The sequence below is a fragment of the Erinaceus europaeus genome, chromosome 22 (genome assembly GCF_950295315.1).
Source record: "Erinaceus europaeus chromosome 22, mEriEur2.1, whole genome shotgun sequence".
NCBI lineage: Eukaryota > Metazoa > Chordata > Mammalia > Eulipotyphla > Erinaceidae > Erinaceus > Erinaceus europaeus.
The window spans coordinates 15,953,820-15,973,840 of NC_080183.1; the positions used below are offsets into that span (position 1 = coordinate 15,953,820).

The 20,021-nt window shown below is 57.9% G+C and overlaps 1 protein-coding gene across 1 annotated transcript; it reads left to right on the plus strand.

Moving 5' to 3' along the window:
- The first annotated feature begins 763 nt into the window (after positions 1-763).
- Positions 764-4,298, plus strand: IRF2BPL (interferon regulatory factor 2 binding protein like). Its single transcript, XM_060181331.1, has one exon. It carries the CDS (start codon positions 1,215-1,217, stop codon positions 3,504-3,506), a length of 2,292 nt encoding a protein of 763 aa, XP_060037314.1. The 5' UTR covers positions 764-1,214; the 3' UTR covers positions 3,507-4,298.
- The last annotated feature ends 15,723 nt before the right edge of the window (positions 4,299-20,021 follow it).

Consider the following 20,021-nt stretch of genomic DNA (forward strand, 5'->3'; position numbering starts at 1 on the left):
GTGCTGTTTGCACCTCCAGACCTTCAGGCAGAAACCCGGCTGGGGAAGGGGCGGCCCGCCCTGAATTCATCTCAGGTGCTTCTGAGCTCGGGTTTCTTGACCTGGGTGCAAAAACAAAACAAAACAAATCGAAAAGACATTTGTTTCGGTAAACAGCTAGTTGTGCAAGGTGCTCCGACCTGCAGGGTCTGCAAAGGGTGTGACACTATTCACAGCGGGGCAGGTGACATGGGGCCAGCCCCCGGGTGCCATGCACAGTGGGAAGCTGGAGGCCGGACACTGACAAGCCCCCCGACCGGGTGGGGTGCGGTGCGGTGCAGTGGGTGGCGGGATCGGAAACGTTGCTCTGGGCTGGAAGCGCACTGCTGCCTGGGGAAGCCGGGCGGGGAGGGAGAGGTCGGCTCCCGGGCGGGTTGGCGGGTTCCCACCCCCTCCGTCCCTCCCAGCCCCTCCCCCCCCCCCCCCCCGCCCCGCGCTCTGGCTGGAGCCGCCCTCCGTCTCAGCTGGTGCGCACGCGGCGCGGGGGGAGGGGCGGCGGGGCGGGGCGGCGGCAGGAATCTGGGCGGCCGGCCGCGCATGCGCCCACCGCGCGCAACAAGTGGGCTCCGCGCCGGAGGAAGTGTGCGCGCGAGGGGGGGCGCGCGCCGAGCCTGACGGTGACGTCAGCGCTCCGCCTGGGCGGCATCCCGCGCGCCGAACCCGGCCAGCGCGAGCCGCCGCCGCCGCGCTCTAGCGTGTCGCCTCCCGAGCGCAGAGTGACAATCACAGCCCCGAGCCGGCGGCGCCAGCGCGGAGGGATGCGGGGCGGGCCCGGGCGCCGCGGGAGCGCCCTGTCGCCGACGTGAGCCGCCCGCCACAGCTCCCAGCGTCCTGGAAGCCCGGCCCGCCGCCGAGGGGACCGGCACCCGCTGCTCCCTGCGGGCGTCCCCCGGGCTTCCGGGGAGGTCGCGGCCGCTGCAGCCTCGGAGCCGGCGCGGCGGGCCGCCAGCCCCGTAGCCCCGGGGCGCCCGGCGGGGAGAAGACGCGGCTGGAAGCGGGGGTCCGCGGGGGAGGAAGCGCCCGCCGCCCGCCGGCTCCCACGCCCCGGCCGCCCCGGGCCCGGAGCCCCGGGAGGAAGCGGCCGCGGCGCCGCAGCAGGAGGCGGGGGCGAGCCGGAGGCTGAGGCGGCTGCTGGGCTCCGGGGATCCGGCCCCCACGCCCCCACCCCCGGCACCATGTCGGCGGCGCAGGTGTCGTCGTCCCGGAGACAGTCCTGCTACCTGTGCGACCTGCCCCGCATGCCCTGGGCCATGATCTGGGACTTCTCGGAGCCCGTGTGCCGCGGCTGCGTCAACTATGAGGGCGCCGACCGCATCGAGTTCGTCATCGAGACGGCGCGGCAGCTCAAGCGGGCGCACGGCTGCTTCCAGGACGGCCGCTCCCCGGGGCCGCCGGCCGTGGGCGTCAAGGCGGTGGCGCTGGCGGCCAAGGAGGCGGCGGCGGCCAGCGCGCAGCAGCAGCAACAGCAGCAGCAGCTCAACCACGTCGACGGCCCTGGGAAGCCCGCGGTGCTGGCGGCCCCCGCCGGCCTGGAGCGCTACGGCCTGGGCGCCGCCGCCGCCGCCGAGCCGCGCAGCCGCTTCGATTACCCGGCGCCGCCGAGCGGCCTGGGGGGCGCCCCGCACCCCGCGCGGCTGCCCAACGGCCTGGGCGGTCCCAACGGCTTCCCCAAACCCGCGGCTGACGAGGGGCCCCCGGAGCTGAACCGCCAGAGCCCCAACTCCTCTGCAGCCGCCGCGGCGTCCGTGGCCTCCCGGCGCGGGCTGGTGGCTGGGCTGCCCGCCCCGGGCGCGGGGGGCGCCCCGCAGCTCGCCGTGCCCCCCAACCTGCTGCCGCAGACGCTGCTCAACGGCCCGGCCGGCGCCGCCGTGCTGCCGCCGCCGCCCCACGGGCTGTCCGGCCGGGGCCCCCCCACGCCCGCGCCCCCCGGAGCCCCCGGCGGCCCCGCCTGTCTCGGCGGCGCGTCGGGGGTGGCGGCCGCGCCCGCGGCGGCCTCGGCGGCGGCGGCCTCGGCCGAGGGGGCGGCCGGCGCGGCCAAGCGGCCTGGCTCGGTGTCCAGCGGCGACCAGGAGCGGGAGCTGAAGGAGAAGCAGCGCAACGCCGAGGCGCTGGCCGAGCTGAGCGAGAGCCTCCGCAACCGCGCCGAGGAGTGGGCCAGCAAGCCCAAGATGGTGCGGGACACGCTGCTCACGCTGGCTGGCTGCACGCCCTACGAGGTGCGCTTCAAGAAGGACCACTCGCTGCTCGGCCGCGTGTTCGCCTTCGACGCCGTGTCCAAGCCGGGCCTGGACTACGAGCTGAAGCTGTTCATCGAGTACCCCACCGGCTCGGGCAACGTGTACTCCAGCGCGTCCGGCGTGGCCAAGCAGATGTACCAGGACTGCATGAAGGACTTCGGCCGCGGCCTGTCTTCGGGCTTCAAGTACCTGGAGTACGAGAAGAAGCACGGCTCCGGCGACTGGCGGCTGCTGGGCGACCTGCTGCCCGAGGCCGTGCGCTTCTTCAAGGAGGGCGTGCCCGGCGCCGACATGCTGCCCCAGCCCTACCTGGACGCCAGCTGCCCCATGCTGCCCACCGCGCTGGTCGGCCTGGGCCGCGCCCCCAGCGCGCCCCCCGGCCCGGGCCCCGGCGCCCTGCCGCCCGCCGCGCCCTCCAGCCGCGCCGCCGCCGCCAGCCTGCGCAAGCGGAAGGCGTCCCCCGAGCCCCCCGACTCGGCCGACGGCGCCCTGAAGCTGGGCGACGAGCAGCAGCGCCAGCAGCAGTGGATGGCCAACCAGAGCGAGGCCCTGAAGCTCACCATGTCGGCCGGCGCCTTCGCGGCCGGGGCGCCGCCCCCGCCGCCGCCGCCGCCGCCGCCGCCGCCGCCGCCCCTGGGCCCGCACTCCAACCGGACCACCCCGCCTGAGTCGGCGCCCCAGAACGGGCCGTCGCCCATGGCCGCGCTCATGTCAGTGGCCGACGCGCTGGGCACCGCGCACTCGCCCAAGGACGGCGGCGCCGTGCACACCACCCCCGCGCCCGCGCGCCGCAACAGCGCCAGCCCCGGCTCGCCCGCTTCGGTGCCCGGCCCGCGCCGCCTGGCTGCGCGCAACGGGGACCTGAGCTTGCAGGTGGCGCCGCCGCCGCCGCCGCCGCCGCCCAGCGGCCACCCGGGCCTGGACCAAGTGCACCCGCAGAACATTCCGGACTCGCCCATGGCCAACAGCGGGCCCCTGTGCTGTACCATCTGCCACGAACGCTTGGAGGACACGCACTTCGTGCAGTGCCCGTCGGTGCCCAGCCACAAGTTCTGCTTCCCCTGCTCCCGGGAGAGCATCAAGGCGCAGGGGGCCACCGGCGAGGTGTACTGCCCCAGCGGGGAGAAGTGCCCCCTCGTCGGCTCGAACGTACCGTGGGCCTTCATGCAGGGTGAGATCGCCACGATCTTAGCCGGGGATGTCAAAGTGAAAAAGGAGAGAGACCCTTGAGCCCCAGCTCCGCCGCCTGGGGGGGCGCCCCAGACCAGCCCCTCGCAGACCCCCGAGATGTAGAATTGTGAATACGACAAGACTGCACAAAGTCAGTCTCCTGTATAGACATTATTTTCGTCGTCCGTTTCTATATTTTGAAACACAAGGTATGTAAGTTCTTGGTCCGAAGGATCGATTGGTTTGTGTTAAGCGGTGTCCTGGGCTCGCTGGCCGGAGAGGTCTTTGGTGGCGCGCTGTTTGCCTTGGTACAGAACGGCCCTTCGCAGCCGCGCCGCCGCCCCGCCGCTGTGTATTTTTGTAAATGGTATATGCCCGCTCCGCAAGGAACAGACACACAAAAGAAGACGTTTTTTATTTTGGTTTTTCTGTTTTTGTTTTGTTTTGTTCGCCAAGGCCAGGCCTCCAGACAAAACCCACCCTACTATCCGACGGTGAAAGTGTCACCTTGTTTTTGTTTTTTCCTGTTCTGTTTGCAAAAAAGAAAAAAAAAGTCAAGGGGTGTTGGGGGGCGGGGCGTTTCTGTTGCAAGTTCGTGAGGGAGAGCTGTTTGGGTTTGTGTTAGTTTTGTTTTGGGGGCTTGTTCCTCTCCCCAGCTGAGTGTGTCGGATCCCCACCTGTCGTTTTCTTTCTTGCTTTTCTTGATGCACGGATGCTTTCTGAACAGTAGAGCGAAAAACGCTAGACATGGAGAACCTGCTCTGTTTGTCCTTTATACATTTCTGTAGTTTAACAGAACACTGTAATGTGCCTTGGAGCTTAGTAACTTGTAATAAATTCAATTGATATTAACTCTGCCCTGAGTCACTCAGTTTTGTTCCCTGAGGGCTTGAGGTCACAACAGCTCAGACCTGGGACGGGGCAGGACGACAGGGACGGGACGGGACAGAATGGAATGGATGGCGTGGGGTGAGGTGGGGAGGGAGGGGGACACCATGCCAGTTGGCGACCTGGAACCCGGGTCGGGTGGGTACTGGCATCCTGGACAGCCAGGTGCTGGCGGCCTGCAGCCCAGGGCCAGGGATGCTGACTAAGCGACTTCCCAGTGCTCTGACACCCGTGGTCGCCCTGCTGCAGATGCATTGTCAGGACACAGGCAGGCTGGTCCCAGGGCAGCTGTGCAGAGGGGGACGGAAAACTAGGATGCAGAAGTCACCACAGATGCCCCAGAGCTGGGGAGGCGGGAGGAGGGCAGCCCTTGGATAGCTTTACTTTAAAGAAGGACAAGAGGACAGAGCCTGCTCAGCTTGGCTTGTGGTGGTGTTGAGGCCTCAGGGCCTCAGGCAGGAAAGTCTTGCATCACCCAGATGCTGTCTCCTCAGCCCTCATCCCCCCCCCCCCCTTTCCAATGACTTTCTAAATGGGACATTGGGCAGGCCTCAAGACATTCGCAGAGAAAAAAGACAACCAGCCCCATGTGCTTAGAACCCTATGGCTGCGCCCTATTCCCACGAGTGAAGAAATCTTGTCCATCAGCTCAGCTTTTGGGTGACCCATGCGAGCTACAGAGGGCTGGGAAGAGAGGGCGAGACCCCCACAGTGGAGCAGCAGACTGGAGCCCTGGCCTGAACCTTGTCCTTCCCCGGGAGCCCAATGGCAGAGCTAGCACTGAAGGCAAGGAAGCAAAACAAAACCCCATCCTCTCAGGGATTCATTCCAGGCCACGCCCACGGCCGCGGGCCCAGCTGAGCTGGGCTGGGCAGCGAGTGAGGGCAGGGCCCCGCCCCTCCAGCATGGGGGTGTGGGGTGGGGTATGGGCCTGCCCAGGGGAGAAATCCCCAGCCGCAGAGCAGGAGTTGGTGTTGGGACTTGCTGTTCACGACATCCTCTTGGTTTCTGCTCGTGTTCTTGCATTAGAAACCATGGCAGTGCTTGGGCCATTGCGTGTGCATGCGAGTGTTTGCTGTTGGTCATAGTGGGACCTGCGGTGCTCTGCCACTGCCTCCCCTCTTCCCTAAGAAACCGCCCCCACGCATAAATAGATGTGTGTGTCAGTTTCCTGCGAATGTGTCCTTGTGTCCTCATCGCCTGCCAAGGCTTGGATCAGTGCTTCTGAGTCACGAAACCTATTTTCATCCTCAGGGGTAATTAGTTGGGGGCGGGGGGTTGTGTAGAGCAGCCTGCAGGAAGAGTGAGTTCTCCAAGCCCAGCCTCTCTGCACTTGGAGATCTGGGCTGCCTCTTAGAAATTCATCAATGAAAAGCCAGCAGGAAGCTCGCAGCTCGGCTCCCCACTCCCCACGCAGGCAGGCAGGCAGGCAGGCCCTGAGGGTGAAGCTGGCAGGTGCAGGTGCAGCTGCAGCTCAGGGCATCACAAGGGCCTGTGCCCTTAATGGCTGGGACACCTGTTCAGGTCCAGTGTGTCCACAGGCTCCACGACCTTGCTGCTGCAGCGGCTGCTACAGTGAGGCACCCAGCCCGGGCACTCTGGACAGCACCCAGGAAGCTGGGGGCTGTGGGGGGGCAGGAGAGAGGGCAGGGTTGGAGGGCTGCAGGTAATTCAGGTTCACCAGCACCTTTGTTTACCAGAACTCTCCTTCCCAACCCAGTGCTTTGCTCTCTGCTCTGACCCTCTCAGCTGGTGCTCCCCTTCCTCTCTGGCATGGGAAGGTTCTGGAAGGTTTCAGAGATCCCGATGGAGTTCTCTGGATGGGGCGGGACATCCTTCCTGAGCTGTTCACCCTGGACCTCTGTGCCTCCACTCTTGCCCTCCTCTCTTTCCTTCCTCCTGCCCCCCCCCCCAGCCAAAGGGCCCACAGTCCACACCATTTCTCTGCATTGTTTGTACAACCCCAGAGCTCAGGTCTCTTTAGGGGGTCAGCCTGGGGGTTGGGGAGGGACAGGCAGGCTAAGACTTCACTCAAGAGCATTGAGAAGACAGGCCTAGGGGCCAGTCGGTGGTGTACCTGGTTAAGCCACACACATTACTATGTGCAAAGACCCAGGTTCAAGTCCCCAGTCCCCACCTGTAGAAGGACTCCAGGGTTGCAAGTGTCTCCCTCTCCATCTCCCCCTACCTTCTCAATTTCTCTATCCAACAATAAAATAAAACCAGGGAGTCGGGCAGTAGCACAGTGGGTTAAGTGCACGTGGCTCAAAGTGCAAGGGCCGGTGGGCGTAAGGATTCTGGTTCCAGCCCCCCGGCTCCCCACCTGCAGGGGAGTCGTTTCACAGGTCTGCAGGTGTCTCTCTTTCTCTCCCCCTCTCTGTCTTCCCCTCCTCTCTCCATTTCTCTCTGTCCTATCCAACAACAACAATAAGAACTACAACAATAAAACAACAAGGGCAACGAAAGGGAATATATACATATATATATAAACAAAGCCAAAGCTGAGCAGTTCTCTGGTAAAGAGAAACAAAGCTTTTTTTTTTTTTTTTTTAAGAGAAAACAGGCCAATGGGGACATTTAAAACATTTATTCATTCATATACTTTTTTTTTTTTTTCAGAGCCTGCTCAGCTCTGGCTTATGGTGGTGCAGGGGATTGAACCAGGGACTCTTTGCATAACCATTATGCTGTCTACACCCACCCTCATTCATTTACTTTTAAAGATTTATTTATCAACATCGGAGGAAAGCGAAGGGGGAAAGACAGAATCAGACCTTCACTCAGGCAGTCTGCTGCGGAAATCAAACTCAGGACCCCCTGTCTGAGTGTCAAAGCTTTATCCACTGTGCCATGTCTCAGGTCCCCATGGAGGGGTGGAAGCGTGTTTTGGCCTTGGTTTCTGAAGGTTGGGAGGAAGGTGCACTGGGCTGTGTATCTGTTCCATTCCTGTAGGCCTGCTTGCCGACCTAGAAGATTCGAAGTGAGATCTGAGGGTGGGCGTGTGTTCAAGGGGCCAGCCCAGGCTGTCTCTGCAAGAAGCCCTCATATTTTCAAACTTGCTGCTGCTTCCTTACGCTTTGTCCAGTCAAGACCCTGGCGACTACCCTAGAGCTCCCCAGGTCACTCTTTTTTTTTTCTTGCCTCCAGGGTTATTGCTGGGGCTCCTTGCCTGCACTACAAATCCACTGCTCCTGGAGGCCATCTTTTCCATTTTATTGGATAAGACAGAGAAATTGAGAGGGGAGGGGTGAGAGATGACAGCTACTTTTTTTTTCCATTTTATTGGATGAAACAAATTGAGAGAGGAAGGAGAGATAGAGAGGGAGAGAGAAAGATACCTGCAGACCTGCTTCACTTGTGAAGCTCCCCACCTGCAGGTGGGGGGCCTGGGGCTGGAACCAGCATCCTTGCACTTCTTTTTTTTTTTTTTTAATATTTTATTTATTTATTAATGAGGAAGATAGGAGGAGAGAGAAAGAACCAGACATCACTCTGGCACATGTGCTGCCGGGTATCGAACTCAGGACCTCATGCTTGAGAGTCCAAAGCTTTATCACTGTGCCACCTCCCGGACCAATTTGCACTTCTTACTATGTGCCCTTAACCCAGTGCGCCACCACCTGGCCCATATCATGCACTTTCGAAACTTTCCTGAGGTCACAGGTCACGTAGGGAAGTCTGATAAAGTCAGGCTCCTCCTCTCAGAGGGCAGTGGTGTTCACGAGGGCGTGGGCGGGCTTCCCTTTTCTCCCCTCCTTAATGTAAACATTACCTCTTTATTTTGAACACCTCGGACATTGCTCTGGTCCAAAGTTTAAGCATTGCAAAGGGGACACTGTACAACTGTCCCACTGCCGCTGGGGTGGAACCAGAGTGTTACTGTTGTTGGGTAGGACAGAGAAAGAAATGGAGAGAGGGAGGGGAAGACAGAGGGGGGAGAGAGATAGACATCTGAAGACTTGCTTCATTGCTTGTGAAGCGACTCCCCAGGAGATGGGGAGCCAGGGGCATCCTTATGCCGGTCCTTGTACTTTATGCCATGTGCGCATAACCCTCAGCACTACCACCCAGCCCCCCAAAATAATTTTTTAATATTTTATTTATTCATGAAGAACTATAGGTAGAGAGGAGAGAGAGAGAGAGAAAGAACCAGCGATCACTCTGGTACATGTGCTGCCGGGGATTGAACTCAGGACTTCATGCTTGAGAATCCAATGCTTTTATATATATATATATATATATATATATATATATATATATATATATATATTTTATTTATTTATTTATTTTCCCTTTTGTTGCCCTTGTTTCTTTTTTATTGTTGTTGTAGTTATTATTGTTATTATTGATGTCATTGTTGTTGGATAGGACAGAGAGAAATGGAGAGAGGAGGGTACGACAGAGAGGGGGAGAGAAAGACAGACACCTGCAGACCTGCTTCACTGCTTGTGAAGTGACTCCCCTGCAGGTGGGAAGATGGGGCCTTGAACTGGGATCCTTACACCAGTCTTTGCTCTTAACCCACTGTGCTACCGCCTGGCCCTGAGAATCCAGTGCTTTATCCACTGCACCACCTCCTGGACCACCGGATAATTTTGTTTTAAAGAATACTTTCAGAAGTAGCAAGTGCATCAAAAAGCTTAGAGGAATTGTCTGCCTGTACCTGTGTGTGGGGTGTGTGTGTGTGTCTGTCTGTCTGTCTCACACTCAGTGCACGGAGACCCCAGTGTTGCTCTGGGCTAAGTAGAGACACCCACGATTTAAGGGTTCTCTGGAAGGATAGGGAGAGGCCCGGGATCTGCAGCTCTCAGAACCTTCCTCCCTCTTCCACCCCACCCCCCCTGCAGCCTGGCAGTGGCTTCTCTAGGTGACAGAAAGATAAGAGTAAGGGGACGCCCCCCCACACACCCAGGGTGTCCTGGGGTGTAGGGAGAGCTGTCCGGTGCTGCTTCCTGAGTCTTGGAGGAGGCACACCCTCTGGCAGGTGCCCTTGCCCCCTCCACTTGCAGACCAGGCAGCCTGGGCAGCTGTACCCCTCCATCCAACGGCTCCTGGAGGCCTGGGCTGTCAGGTCGCCAGCGGTCAGAAGCTCTCCAGAGAGTCAGCCGGGCCTCACCCCCCAGGGAAGGGGAAGGCTCTGTGACCCAGACGGTCAGGTGACCGCACCCGCTGGCCATCCGAAGGGGCCCAGGCTGCCATGACTCAGAGGCTGTCAATGTGTGTGTGTGTGTGTGTGTGTGTCTGTGTGTGGAGGGGCGAGGGGGCACTTGAAAAGGGCGCTCTAGGATGGTTGTGTGTGTGTGTGTGTGTGTGTGTGTGTGTGTGTGGAGGGGCGAGGGGGCACTTGAAAAGGGCGCTCTAGGATGGTTGTGTGTGTGTGTGTGGAGGGGCAAGGGGGCACTTGAAAAGGGCGCTCTAGGATGGTTGTGTGTGTGTGTGTGTGTGTGTGTGTGTGTGTGTGGAGGGGCGAGGGGGGCCTTGTAAAGGGTGCTCTAGGATGGTTTGAGGAGGGCCCTGTGGAATAGCTCAGCTGACAGTGTGCTGTTTTGCCATGTGCGAGGCCCAGGTTCCAGCCCAGCTCCTGCTGCGTTGAAGGCCACTTCCGTGCTGTGATCTCTCTCACTCTCTCTCTCTCTGCTTCTGTCTAATATAAACACACACACAAAGAGACTCTCTTGTCTGAGGCTCCAAAGTCCAAGGTTCAATCCTCTGCACCACCATAAGCCAGAGCTGAGCAGTGCTCTGGTAAAAAACAAACAAACAACAGATGAGGCCAGGCCATGGCGCACCTGGTAAAGCAGACATGTTACCATGCTCAAGGATTCAATGCCCCAGTTTAACTGAGCCCCCAGTCCCCACCTGCAGGGGGGAAGCTTCATGAATGGTGTCTCTCCCTCTCTACTGCCTTCTCCATTCTGCTTCTCTCTGTCCTAGCAAATAAATAAGTAAATAAATAAATAAGTAGTTTTTTCTTTGAAGTGAGGGGAGAGGACCTTTGGGGAGGGGGTGTGAGAGGCACCGTAAGTTCCCAGGGTTGGGCAGAGGGAGGACGGTGCAGGTGTGTGTGGGGGGGCACACAGCTAGAAGTCTGCACCTCCTCACCCCAACAACCCCTGTGACAAGGCCACTGACTGGAAGTGGCAGCTCTGGCTTTGGGTTTCCATCCCTCTGGGAAGGGCCTCCAGAAACAGAGGATAAAACAGTGAACTCTCAAGCTGGGGTGATAGGGACTGGGTGATAGAGGCATATATTACCCTGCTTAAGTACCCAGGTTCAAGACCCTGGTCTCCACCTGCAGAGAAAAGTGTCACAAGCAGTGAAACAGGTCTGCTGGTGTCTTTCTCTCTCCCATTCTTTTTATTTATTTATTTATTAATTTTTTAACCAGAGCACTGTTCAGCTGTGGCTTATGGTGGTGTGGGGGATTGAACCTGGGATTTTGGAGCCTCAGGCATGTGAGTCTGATTGCATAACCATTATGCTATCTACCCTCTGCCCTTCTCTCTCCCCCTCCCCTCTTAATTTCTATCTGTCCTAGCTGGGGTGGGGGAGAATAAAGGAAGAAAGAAAGGAAGGAAGGAAGGAAGGAAGGGAGGAAGGAAGGAAGGAAGGAAGGAAGGAAGGAAGAAAAATGGCCGGTACTGAGGAGCCTCAGCAACAACCTTGTCACTATATATTTGCCAGGTCAGCCCTCCTTAGCACCACTAGCCCCACCCCTTGCTGACCTTTGACCTACTCTGACCATCTACAACTCTGGCAGCTCACAAGGTCAAGGTGAAAATTCAGAATAAAACTACATTAAGCCTTTCACCCTTGTGAGGAAGTCCAGTAAGTTTCCAGCATCTCCCAGGCCTCTGACTTCTGTGATTATATATATATATATGATTTATTTTGGATAGAGACAAAGAGAAATTCAGAGGGAAGGGGGAGAGAGAGAGAGATCTTCAGGCCTGCTTCACTGTTGGTGAAGCTTTGCCTTTGCAGGTGGGGCCCAGGGGCTTGAACCCTGGTTCTTGTGTCTGGTAAGGTGTACTTTAACAGGTGTGCCACCACCAGCCCCTTCCTTGCTGTTTCTGACATGCTGAGAGTCAGCCCTTTAGAATCCTACACACATGTGAGTCCAGGGCAGCCTCCCTGCCGATTGGGTGGTTTGCAGGGCCGGCCCACGGCCACTCTGCCCAGAGACTCCCCTGGGGACAGGGACACCCTGACCAATCAGGCCCTGCCAGGGTGGTGACATCAGAAAAGTCCAGAAGGTTACACACCCGCCTGTCCGGGCTGCCTTCCAGTGCCTCACTGCCCTCCGTGGGGGGAGACATGAGGGCAGGGACTCCAAGCCCCAGATCCTGCTCATAAAACAGCTGCTAAAAATAAACCTTCGTGGACCCAGAGGACAGAGAGCAGGAGGACCAGGCCTCTGAGCACCACTGAGTGTGTGTGTGTGTGTGTGTGTGTGTGTGTGTGTAGGGGGACAGAGAAAGACACTGGTGTGGAAAATTCTAAAAAAAAGTCCAGTTAGGAGCCACCTTTCAGAGTGTTTCCTTTTTTTGATTTTCGGCTTCTGCAGCAGCACTGCTAGTCCACTGCTCCTAAGGACAATTTTTTACTGGACAGGACAGAGAGAAATTGAGAGGGGAGGGAGAGAGGGGGAGAGAAACATAGGCACCTGCAGACCTGCTTACCGCCTGTGAAGCGGCCCCTCCCCCCACAGGTGGGGACCCAACCCGGGGGCCTGGAACAGGGATCCTTGCACAGGTCCTAGTGTTTCGTACTATATTCGCTTAACTCGGTCTGCCACCTGGCTCCTTTTTAAAAATTTTATACTTATTTTTCATTTATTATTGGATAGAAACAGGGAGGAATTGAGAAGGGAGGAGGAGGTAGAGAGGGAGAGAGACAGAGAGACACCTGCAGCCCTGCTTCACCACTCGTGAAGCTTCCCCCCCACAGGTTGGGGACTAGGGGCTTGAACTTGCATCCTTGCACAGTATAATGTGTGTGCTTAAACAGGTGTGCCACAGCCTGGCCCCGCAACATTTTATTTTCTGAAGACCAAACACACCCAAGAGAGGGAGGGCAGGTTGTTTGCACAAGGTCAGCAGCCAATAAGTGTCCCCCTTCCTGTGCCTGTACGTCACCCTCTGGTGTGGAGGTGACTAGCCACCCCCCCACCCTTTTGACTTTTCGCTCTGTCCCCACTGCTCTGAGCAAGCAAGTCATATGTGCTGCCCCAGAAGACCTTGGGAAATACAGAAATTGTATCTGAAAGACCTTCCTTTGGGCTTTTTTTTTTCAAGATTTTATTTATTTATTCATGAGGAAGATAGGAGGAGAGAGAGAAAGAACCAGACATCTCTCTGGCACATGTGCTGCCAGGGATTGAACTCGGGACCTCATGGTTGAGAATCTAATGCTTTATCCACTGTGCCACCTCCCGGACCACCCTTTGGGCTTTGTGATTGGGCAGAAGTGGGGGGTCCTCTCCCCCGCCATCTTGGCATTCTGATGTACCCCACCAACTTGGCACCCCTTGGAGCCTTGATGTATCTTCCCTGTGACGGAGAAAGAACAGCATTTGTGTGGTCCATGAGGTGGCATAGTGAATAAAGCATTGGACTCTCAAGCATAAGGTCCCAAGTTCAATCCCCAGGAGCACATGTATCAGAATGATGTCTGGTTCTTTCTCTTTCCTGTCTTTCTCATGAATAAATAAAATCTTGGAAAAAAAAAAAAAAAAGAACAGCATCTGCTTCAAACCCTTGTGAGGACTCAAACAGGATGAGAGATGACAAGAATAGCAAAGCCGCCATGGCTGTCAGTGGGCTCAACATAGGGACTTGTCCTCCTCTCGAAAGCCAGCCTGGGGTAGGGCTGGGGGTGAAGGGGCTGGGTGGTGTCGCACCTGGTTGAGTGCACATGCTACAATGTGCAAAGACCTGGGTTCAAGCCCCCAGTCCCCACCTGCAGGAGGAAAGCTTTGCAAGCGGAGTAGCAGGGCTGCAGGTGTCTCTCTGTCTCTCTCCCTGCCTTTCCCTTACCTCTTGATTTCTGGCTATCTATCCAATAAGTAAATAAAGATAATAAAATAATAATAATAATATATAGAAACTGGGGGGTATGGAGATACGGGCTCTACCTGGCCATGGCTGGGGGTCACATTGCCTGAGGGGGTGCAGAGTCCCTTTTCCAGCTGCTCCTGCCCACCCCGGGCCTCAGAGAGGAGAGTCTGTCTCACCTTTTCCAGTGACAGGCTGAGTCTCAAGTTTCCCGCTCCTGGGATGGCAGGGGGCAGGGGGTGGGGTGGGTGGGCCCTTTGCCTTAGCAGACTCTGGGATGGTGACTGGAGGGGCTGCTCTGAGCTGACGGCTTTCCCTGGATAATGCCATGATTCCCGAATTCCCCTCTGTCTACGAACAGATGCCAGCCAGGTCAAGGCAGGGCACCGGGTCCTGGCACTGTCCCCAACAGTTTTAGTTTAGCGGACCCCTGGTGGAAGGGGAGAGGCAGGAGGAATAGACTCAGGGTCACCCAGTTAGGATGCTTGGATGGTCCTTGCTTGCTGGGCCACCGGGTCCCTTATAGCTGGCAGCATTGGGGGCGTGGTTCTGCCCGAGTTGGGCAGTGGAGGTGAAGCGCCCAGAACATACCGCCTGGTGACGGAGGGTTTTGACAAGTGAATAAGAAGTTCACCCAGTGAGGAAGGGAAACACCCAGATGTAGCACAGCTGTCTGTTGTGTTCAGGTAAGAAACCAGCCCTGCCCTCGTGTGCCCTCAGGTGTTCTCATGGAGTCAGGGAAGGCAGCGGCTGAGGGGGCCACCCACGGAGTGAGGGCAGGCACCGACCTGATCTCTGTCCCACTGGCCAGGCCTCTAGTCCTTCCTGCCAGAGCATGGGGCTTGGTGGAAAGCAAGCTGGGCCCAAACCACATTCTTTCCTCGAGGGAGCAGGGCAGGGGAGAAGGGTTTGGTGGCAGGAACCTTCCATGCGCCCACCCCCAGCCCTGCCCACAAACCTTTCAGTCGCCTGGGGACACCAGAGTTTCTCCAATGTCTGGTTGTTCCACAGGTGGAGGGGCGGGGCAGGGGGCAGGACGGGGTCAAACCCAGGCTCTGTCCTCACGCAGTCCAGATTCTGGGGGCAGAAGCCATCAGCAAGGAAGTGAATGGGGTTGCTCAGAACTGTGGAAGGGGACTGCAGGGATGGAGAGAGAGAAGGGGGTATGTGGAGAGGCTACCGACTTGCATGGAAGGTTCTGGAAGCCCCTGCAGGTGATGTGACCTCAGGGTAGACAAGGCCACAGGCTGAGGAGTTAGGGACCCAGGCTGCTGGATGTGGCTGGTGCAGGCCCTGGCAGCTCTAATGCAGTGTGAAGGCTCAAATGTGGGCCAGGAGCTTGGCAAGGCAGGCAGGCACCCCACCCGGTGGGCTGTCTCCTGGGCCCACATACCCTCCCTTCCTTCCACCCCCTCTTCCATGCTCAGATCCCCTGGCCACACCTGTCTGCTGGTGGCACACTCAGTCGTGTGCACACATCACCATGCACAAAGACCCAGGTTCAAGCCCCCTGTCCCTCCCTCCCTGCAGGGGGAAGACTTCAAAAGCAGTGAAGCAGGGCTGCAGGTCTCTCTCGTTTTATCTCCCTCTTCCTTCTCAATTTCTTTTTATCACGTAAATAAACAAAATATTAAAAACAAAACATTAAAACAAAACAAATCTGACATCTCAGAGGTTTTATCAGAGAACAACAAAATAGACAAAAACAAGTGGAGTATAAAAGATGACGTGGTGGGGACCTGGTGGTGGTATACCCAGTTAAGTGCACACATTACCAAGCACAAGGACCTGGGTTCAAGTTCTCACTCCCCACTTGCAGGGGTCCCCCACCCTGTCCTGTGTTTCCAAAGCTTATCTCGTGGGTTGGGTTAAGCTACATGGCGTAGGGTGTAAGGACCGGTGTGAGGATCCCAGTTTGAGCTCCCAGCTCCCCACCTGCAGGGGAGTCACTTCACAGGTGCTGAAGCAGGTCTGCAGGTGTCTGTCTTTCTCTCCCCCTCTCTTTCTTCCCCTCCTCTCTCCATTTCTCTCTGTCCTATCCAACAATGACAACATCAATAACAATAATAACCACAACAAGGCTACAACAACAAGGGCAATAAAAGGGAAAAAAAATAGCTTCTCTGTGTCTGTGTCCCCAACTTCTGGGAGGTGTGTGTGTGTGTGTGTGTGTGTGTGTAGGAACCACACCCTGTCACCATCAGGGAAGCATCTCATAAATGTTAACTGAGGAGAAAGTGAAAGCAGGGTGGGGGTGGTGCAGGGGGGAGTTCACCGAGGAGGGACCAGGCTGCCTGCATCACTGGGGGGGACTGGAGACCTGGGGGGGGAGAGCAAGCAGCTCCCTAGCAGGTGGCTGTGAGGCCTCCTCTAATTTGCAAAATGGCACCCCCAGGCCAACCACCAGCCAGGGCTACATGGGCTGCCTGGGGGCAGAAGGTGAGCAGCTGGCTTTCTCTGCTGTCCCCCGCACCCCCCCCCCCAGCTTGGTCCAGGAGGGAGGAAGGAAGAAGGCTGCCAGGCCTACCGGCCTCTCCCCACCTCCGCAGGCCACTGCCCAGGTCATCTGGGGCATCTGGGCCATTTGGTACAAATGACCTTTTGTTTGTGTCCTCCGGGAGACCCATGTCTGTGTCCTCAGGCTTCTGAAGCTGCTTGTGTGTCTGGCCCCGTGGGGATTCTAGAGATGCAGATGCCAGGCTGGGCACAGCCCTTCCACCCCAAATGCTAAGGGTCTGGGCACACTAGAGGTACAGGCACGCCCATCCTATCACTTTACAGATGGTAGGATTGTGGCTGGGTGCTGGTGTCCCTTCCCCACCTCTCTCTCTCTCTCTTTTTAAGATTTATCCATTCATGAACAATGATAGGAATCATTCTTCATGAGAGAGAGTCATACATCACTCTGGTACATGTGCAGCCAGGGACTGAACTCCGGACATCATGCTTGAGGGTCCAATGCTTTATCCACTGTGGAACCTCCAGGGCCACCTCACTCTTCTCTTTCTCTGCATGCTCTCTGACACCCTATGTCAAAATAACGGTGGCCCTGTGGCACAAGGAGTAAGGTGCAGGACTCCTGGCAATCTGGGGGAGCCAAGGGTAGGCTGCCAGGTGTGCTGGTGGCCATGGGGTCCCCCCTAGTGCCAGGCCTTTGGTGGCCTCTGGTGGCTTCGGCCTCTTCCAGATCTAGAAGCCTCTGGAGTATGGAGAGCAAGCTCCTTCAGGCCCAGAAAAAGGCAGTGACCAGGAGTCGAGCGGTAGGTGAAGCAGGTCTGCCCGTGCCTGTCTTTTCCTCCCCGCCTCTGTCTTCCCCTCCTCTCTCCATTTCTCTCCTATCCAACAACGACGACATCAGTAACAACAACAATAATAGCCACAACAACAATGAAAAACAAGGGCAAGAAAAAGGAAAATAAATATAAAATTAGAAGAAAAAAAAAGAAAGGCAATGACCTGCCCAAGGGTGCACAGCACAGCAGCAGAAGACTGTGCTGGGACCCCCCCCCTCCAGCCCCCAAATGTTCAGTGTTTCTTGGGGACACAGCCAAAGGCTGGAGCACCTGCGGGTGGCAGACACTGCTCTTTCTGTGTGGCCAGTGGAGCCTGGCTGGTGGGGGTGGGGTGGGAGCATCTGCAGTGGGGGGGGGTGTGTGTGCCTGTACTGGGGTGCTGTCTGTCTTGGAGACTCAGCCTCTCACCGCCACAGAAAGGGGTGCAAACAGCCTCCCCCACACACTGGGAAGCTGAGAAGATGCAGCAGGCAGGGAGGGGATGGGTGTCACCTGCGGGGGGGGGGGGCGGTTCCCACTCCCTTATCCCACTGCCCCCTCCCCCCAGAACAAAATCAGGTCGTCCCGGTACCGGTCAGCAGTAACTGTCCGCTACAGCTCTCCCGGGCTCCTAATCCGGCCCCCCACCGAACCCCAGATGTCAATCCACCCCCAGCCCCACCCCAGCCTCCGCCTCCAGCCTCCACCCCGCAGCCTCCACCCCCGCAGCCAAGGAGGCTGCCCCAGGCTTCTGTTGGGGTCAGCTTCTCGCAGCCCAGCTGGGGTGTGGGGGGAAGGCGCGGGTTCGGTCCCCAGCTGTGAGGGGAAGGTGATAGGTAGGGAGCTTGGATCCCTGGGCCCTTCCGGCTTTAGAGGGCGGGGGGTGGAGGGGGGAGGACGTTGGGATGGGGGGGGCTGGAGACAGGCCAGCCACGTGACGGGGAAGCCCCCAGGTCGCGGCACTCTGGACACACACAGCGCCGCCCCCACCGGCTGCGGGGAGGGAGGGGGCGGGAGCGCGGCGCCCCTCCCCCGCAGGCCCGGGAAAGCGGCCCCGGGTGCTGAGTCAGCGGCGGGGCGGCGGGGAGGCCCGGAGGAAGTGACTCACTGACTTTGCAAACCCGGTGCGGCGGGGCTCAAGGTCATCCAGCGGGGCTGCCAGCCCGCTTCCTGCGGGGCGGGCGGGGCAGGCTGGCGGCGGGCTTAGGCCTTGAGCCCTGGGGGGGGAGTGGCCCCTGGGGTCCTGCAAGCCCCCCCCCCCAATCTGGCACAGGGTACAGAGCAGGTGGCCTGCGCCCTTGCCCCTCTACCTCTCAATACTTGCTTCTCCATCACTATGCCCTCTGGCGTTTCATTGTCATCTTCCAAAGGGACAGAAGGAGCTGAGTGAGGCCTGTCCCAGCCTCAGCCCCCCGCTGGCCTCTGTCCCCTCTGGGGCTCCAATCTGGGTGTCAGCACTCCCGCTTCCTGAGACACCCGCCTGCCTGGCACTGGGCCCTCGGTTGGTTGGTTTCTGTCGCGTTTGTGTGTCACCTGCTGAACCCAGCAGACCAGAAGTCCCAGCCCCCTCCGCCCCCCGGGGCCAGCTCGACTAGAAAGTGGCCTGGTGGGGCCAAGCGGTGGCGCACCTGGTTAAGTGCTCAAGTTAGAGTGCACAAGGACCCAGGTTCAAGCCCCTGGTCTCCACCTGCAGGGGGAAGACTTCATGAGTGGTGAAGTAGAGTTTCAGGTGTCTCTGTCTCTCTGCCTCTCTATCTTTCCCTCCCTTCTCAACTTTATCCAATAAATAATAATAATAATAATGTGACCTGAAGCACAGCTTCCTCTTTGGGTGACTGACAGCTGGCTCCCTCAGCCCACTTCCGCTCCTGACCATCTCTCCTGGCTCTGCAGGGTAGCAGCCAGGGGGCAAGGCCCTGCGAAACCCCATGTCTCGGTTTCCCTTGGGGACACAGCCAACTCCAGAGGGTGCTGGGGCGGGTGAGGAGAACTGGCCACAGGGCAGGTGACAGTGTTTGAGTCCTGCCTCAGCAGTTCCCTTCCCACTGAGCCTGAGGGTGTTTTTGTGAACTTTAAAGCTGCCAACCTCCAAAACAGCCCCGGGGGAGCCCCAACTTCCTCTCATGTGTGTGAGCACCCCCTTGATGGTGGAGCATAGAAAGTCACAGTGGCCCTGCGGGGAGATGGCCCAGGCCCTCTGGGCTTGCTGGCTTCTTGCAGCAGGGCTCCATGAAGGAAAGCAACCCCAGCCTCCAGCTCCCCAACCCTTCGGCCCCCCACCCCACCCTCCAACCATCCAGCCCCCAGCTCCCCAGCCCTGAGCTGCTCAATTCCAGGAGCTGTGGTTTATCACAGCCCAGGACTGACTATTTTAAGGTGGCCTGAGGCTACTGGGGGCCTCAGTCCTGTGTCCTGATTCAATCCCAGGTGGGTGAGGAGGGGAGGGAGGCCTGGCAGCCCAGGGTGTCCCCATGAGCTGGCTGGGGACAAGGGAACCCACACAGCCCCAACCCCTCCTGGGAGGCCGTGTGTGTGTGTGTGTGTGTGTGTGTGTGTGTGTGTGGTGGGGAAAGTGAAAGGGGTGAAAGGTGTTCATAGCGGGCCATGCCAGGCAGCTCACCCATCTGCTCATGTCCGGGGTATCTGGGAAGATCCCAGAGCCATGGGCCTCCCCCATCCATCTATTCATCCCACAAAATTTTTTGAACCTCTTCTGTGTGCTAGAGGCACAGCCATGGACAGAGATTTAAAAAAAAAAATTCCCACAGGAACTGGGTAATGGTGTGCTTGGCAGAGGCACATGGGCAAAGACGCAGGTTCAAGTCTCCACTCTCCAACTTCATGAGCAGTAAGCAGAGCTGCAGGTTTCTCTCTCCCTCCCTCCATCTCTCTCTCTCTTTAAAGTATTTATTTATTGCCTTTTGTTGCCCTTGTTGTTTTATTGTTGTAGTTATTATTGTTGTAGTCATTGTTGGATAGGACAGAGAGAAATGGAGAGAGGAGGGGAAGACAGAGAGGGGGAGACAAAGACAGACACCTGCAGACCTGCTTTACCACCTGTGAAGCGACTCCCTACAGGTGGGGATCCTTATGGGTCCTTGTGCTTCACGCCACATGCTGTGCTACCGCCCAGCTCCCTATTATTTCTTTTTTTAAAATTTTTGTATATTTATCTATTCCCTTTTTGTTGCCCTTGTTATTTTATTGTTGTAGTTATTATTGTTGTTGTTATTGATGTCTTCATTGTTGGATAGGACAGAGAGAATTGAGAAGAGGAGGGGAAGACAGGGGGAAGGGGGAGAGAAAGACAGACACCTGCAGACCTGCTTCACCGCCTGTGAAGCAACTCCTCTGCAGGT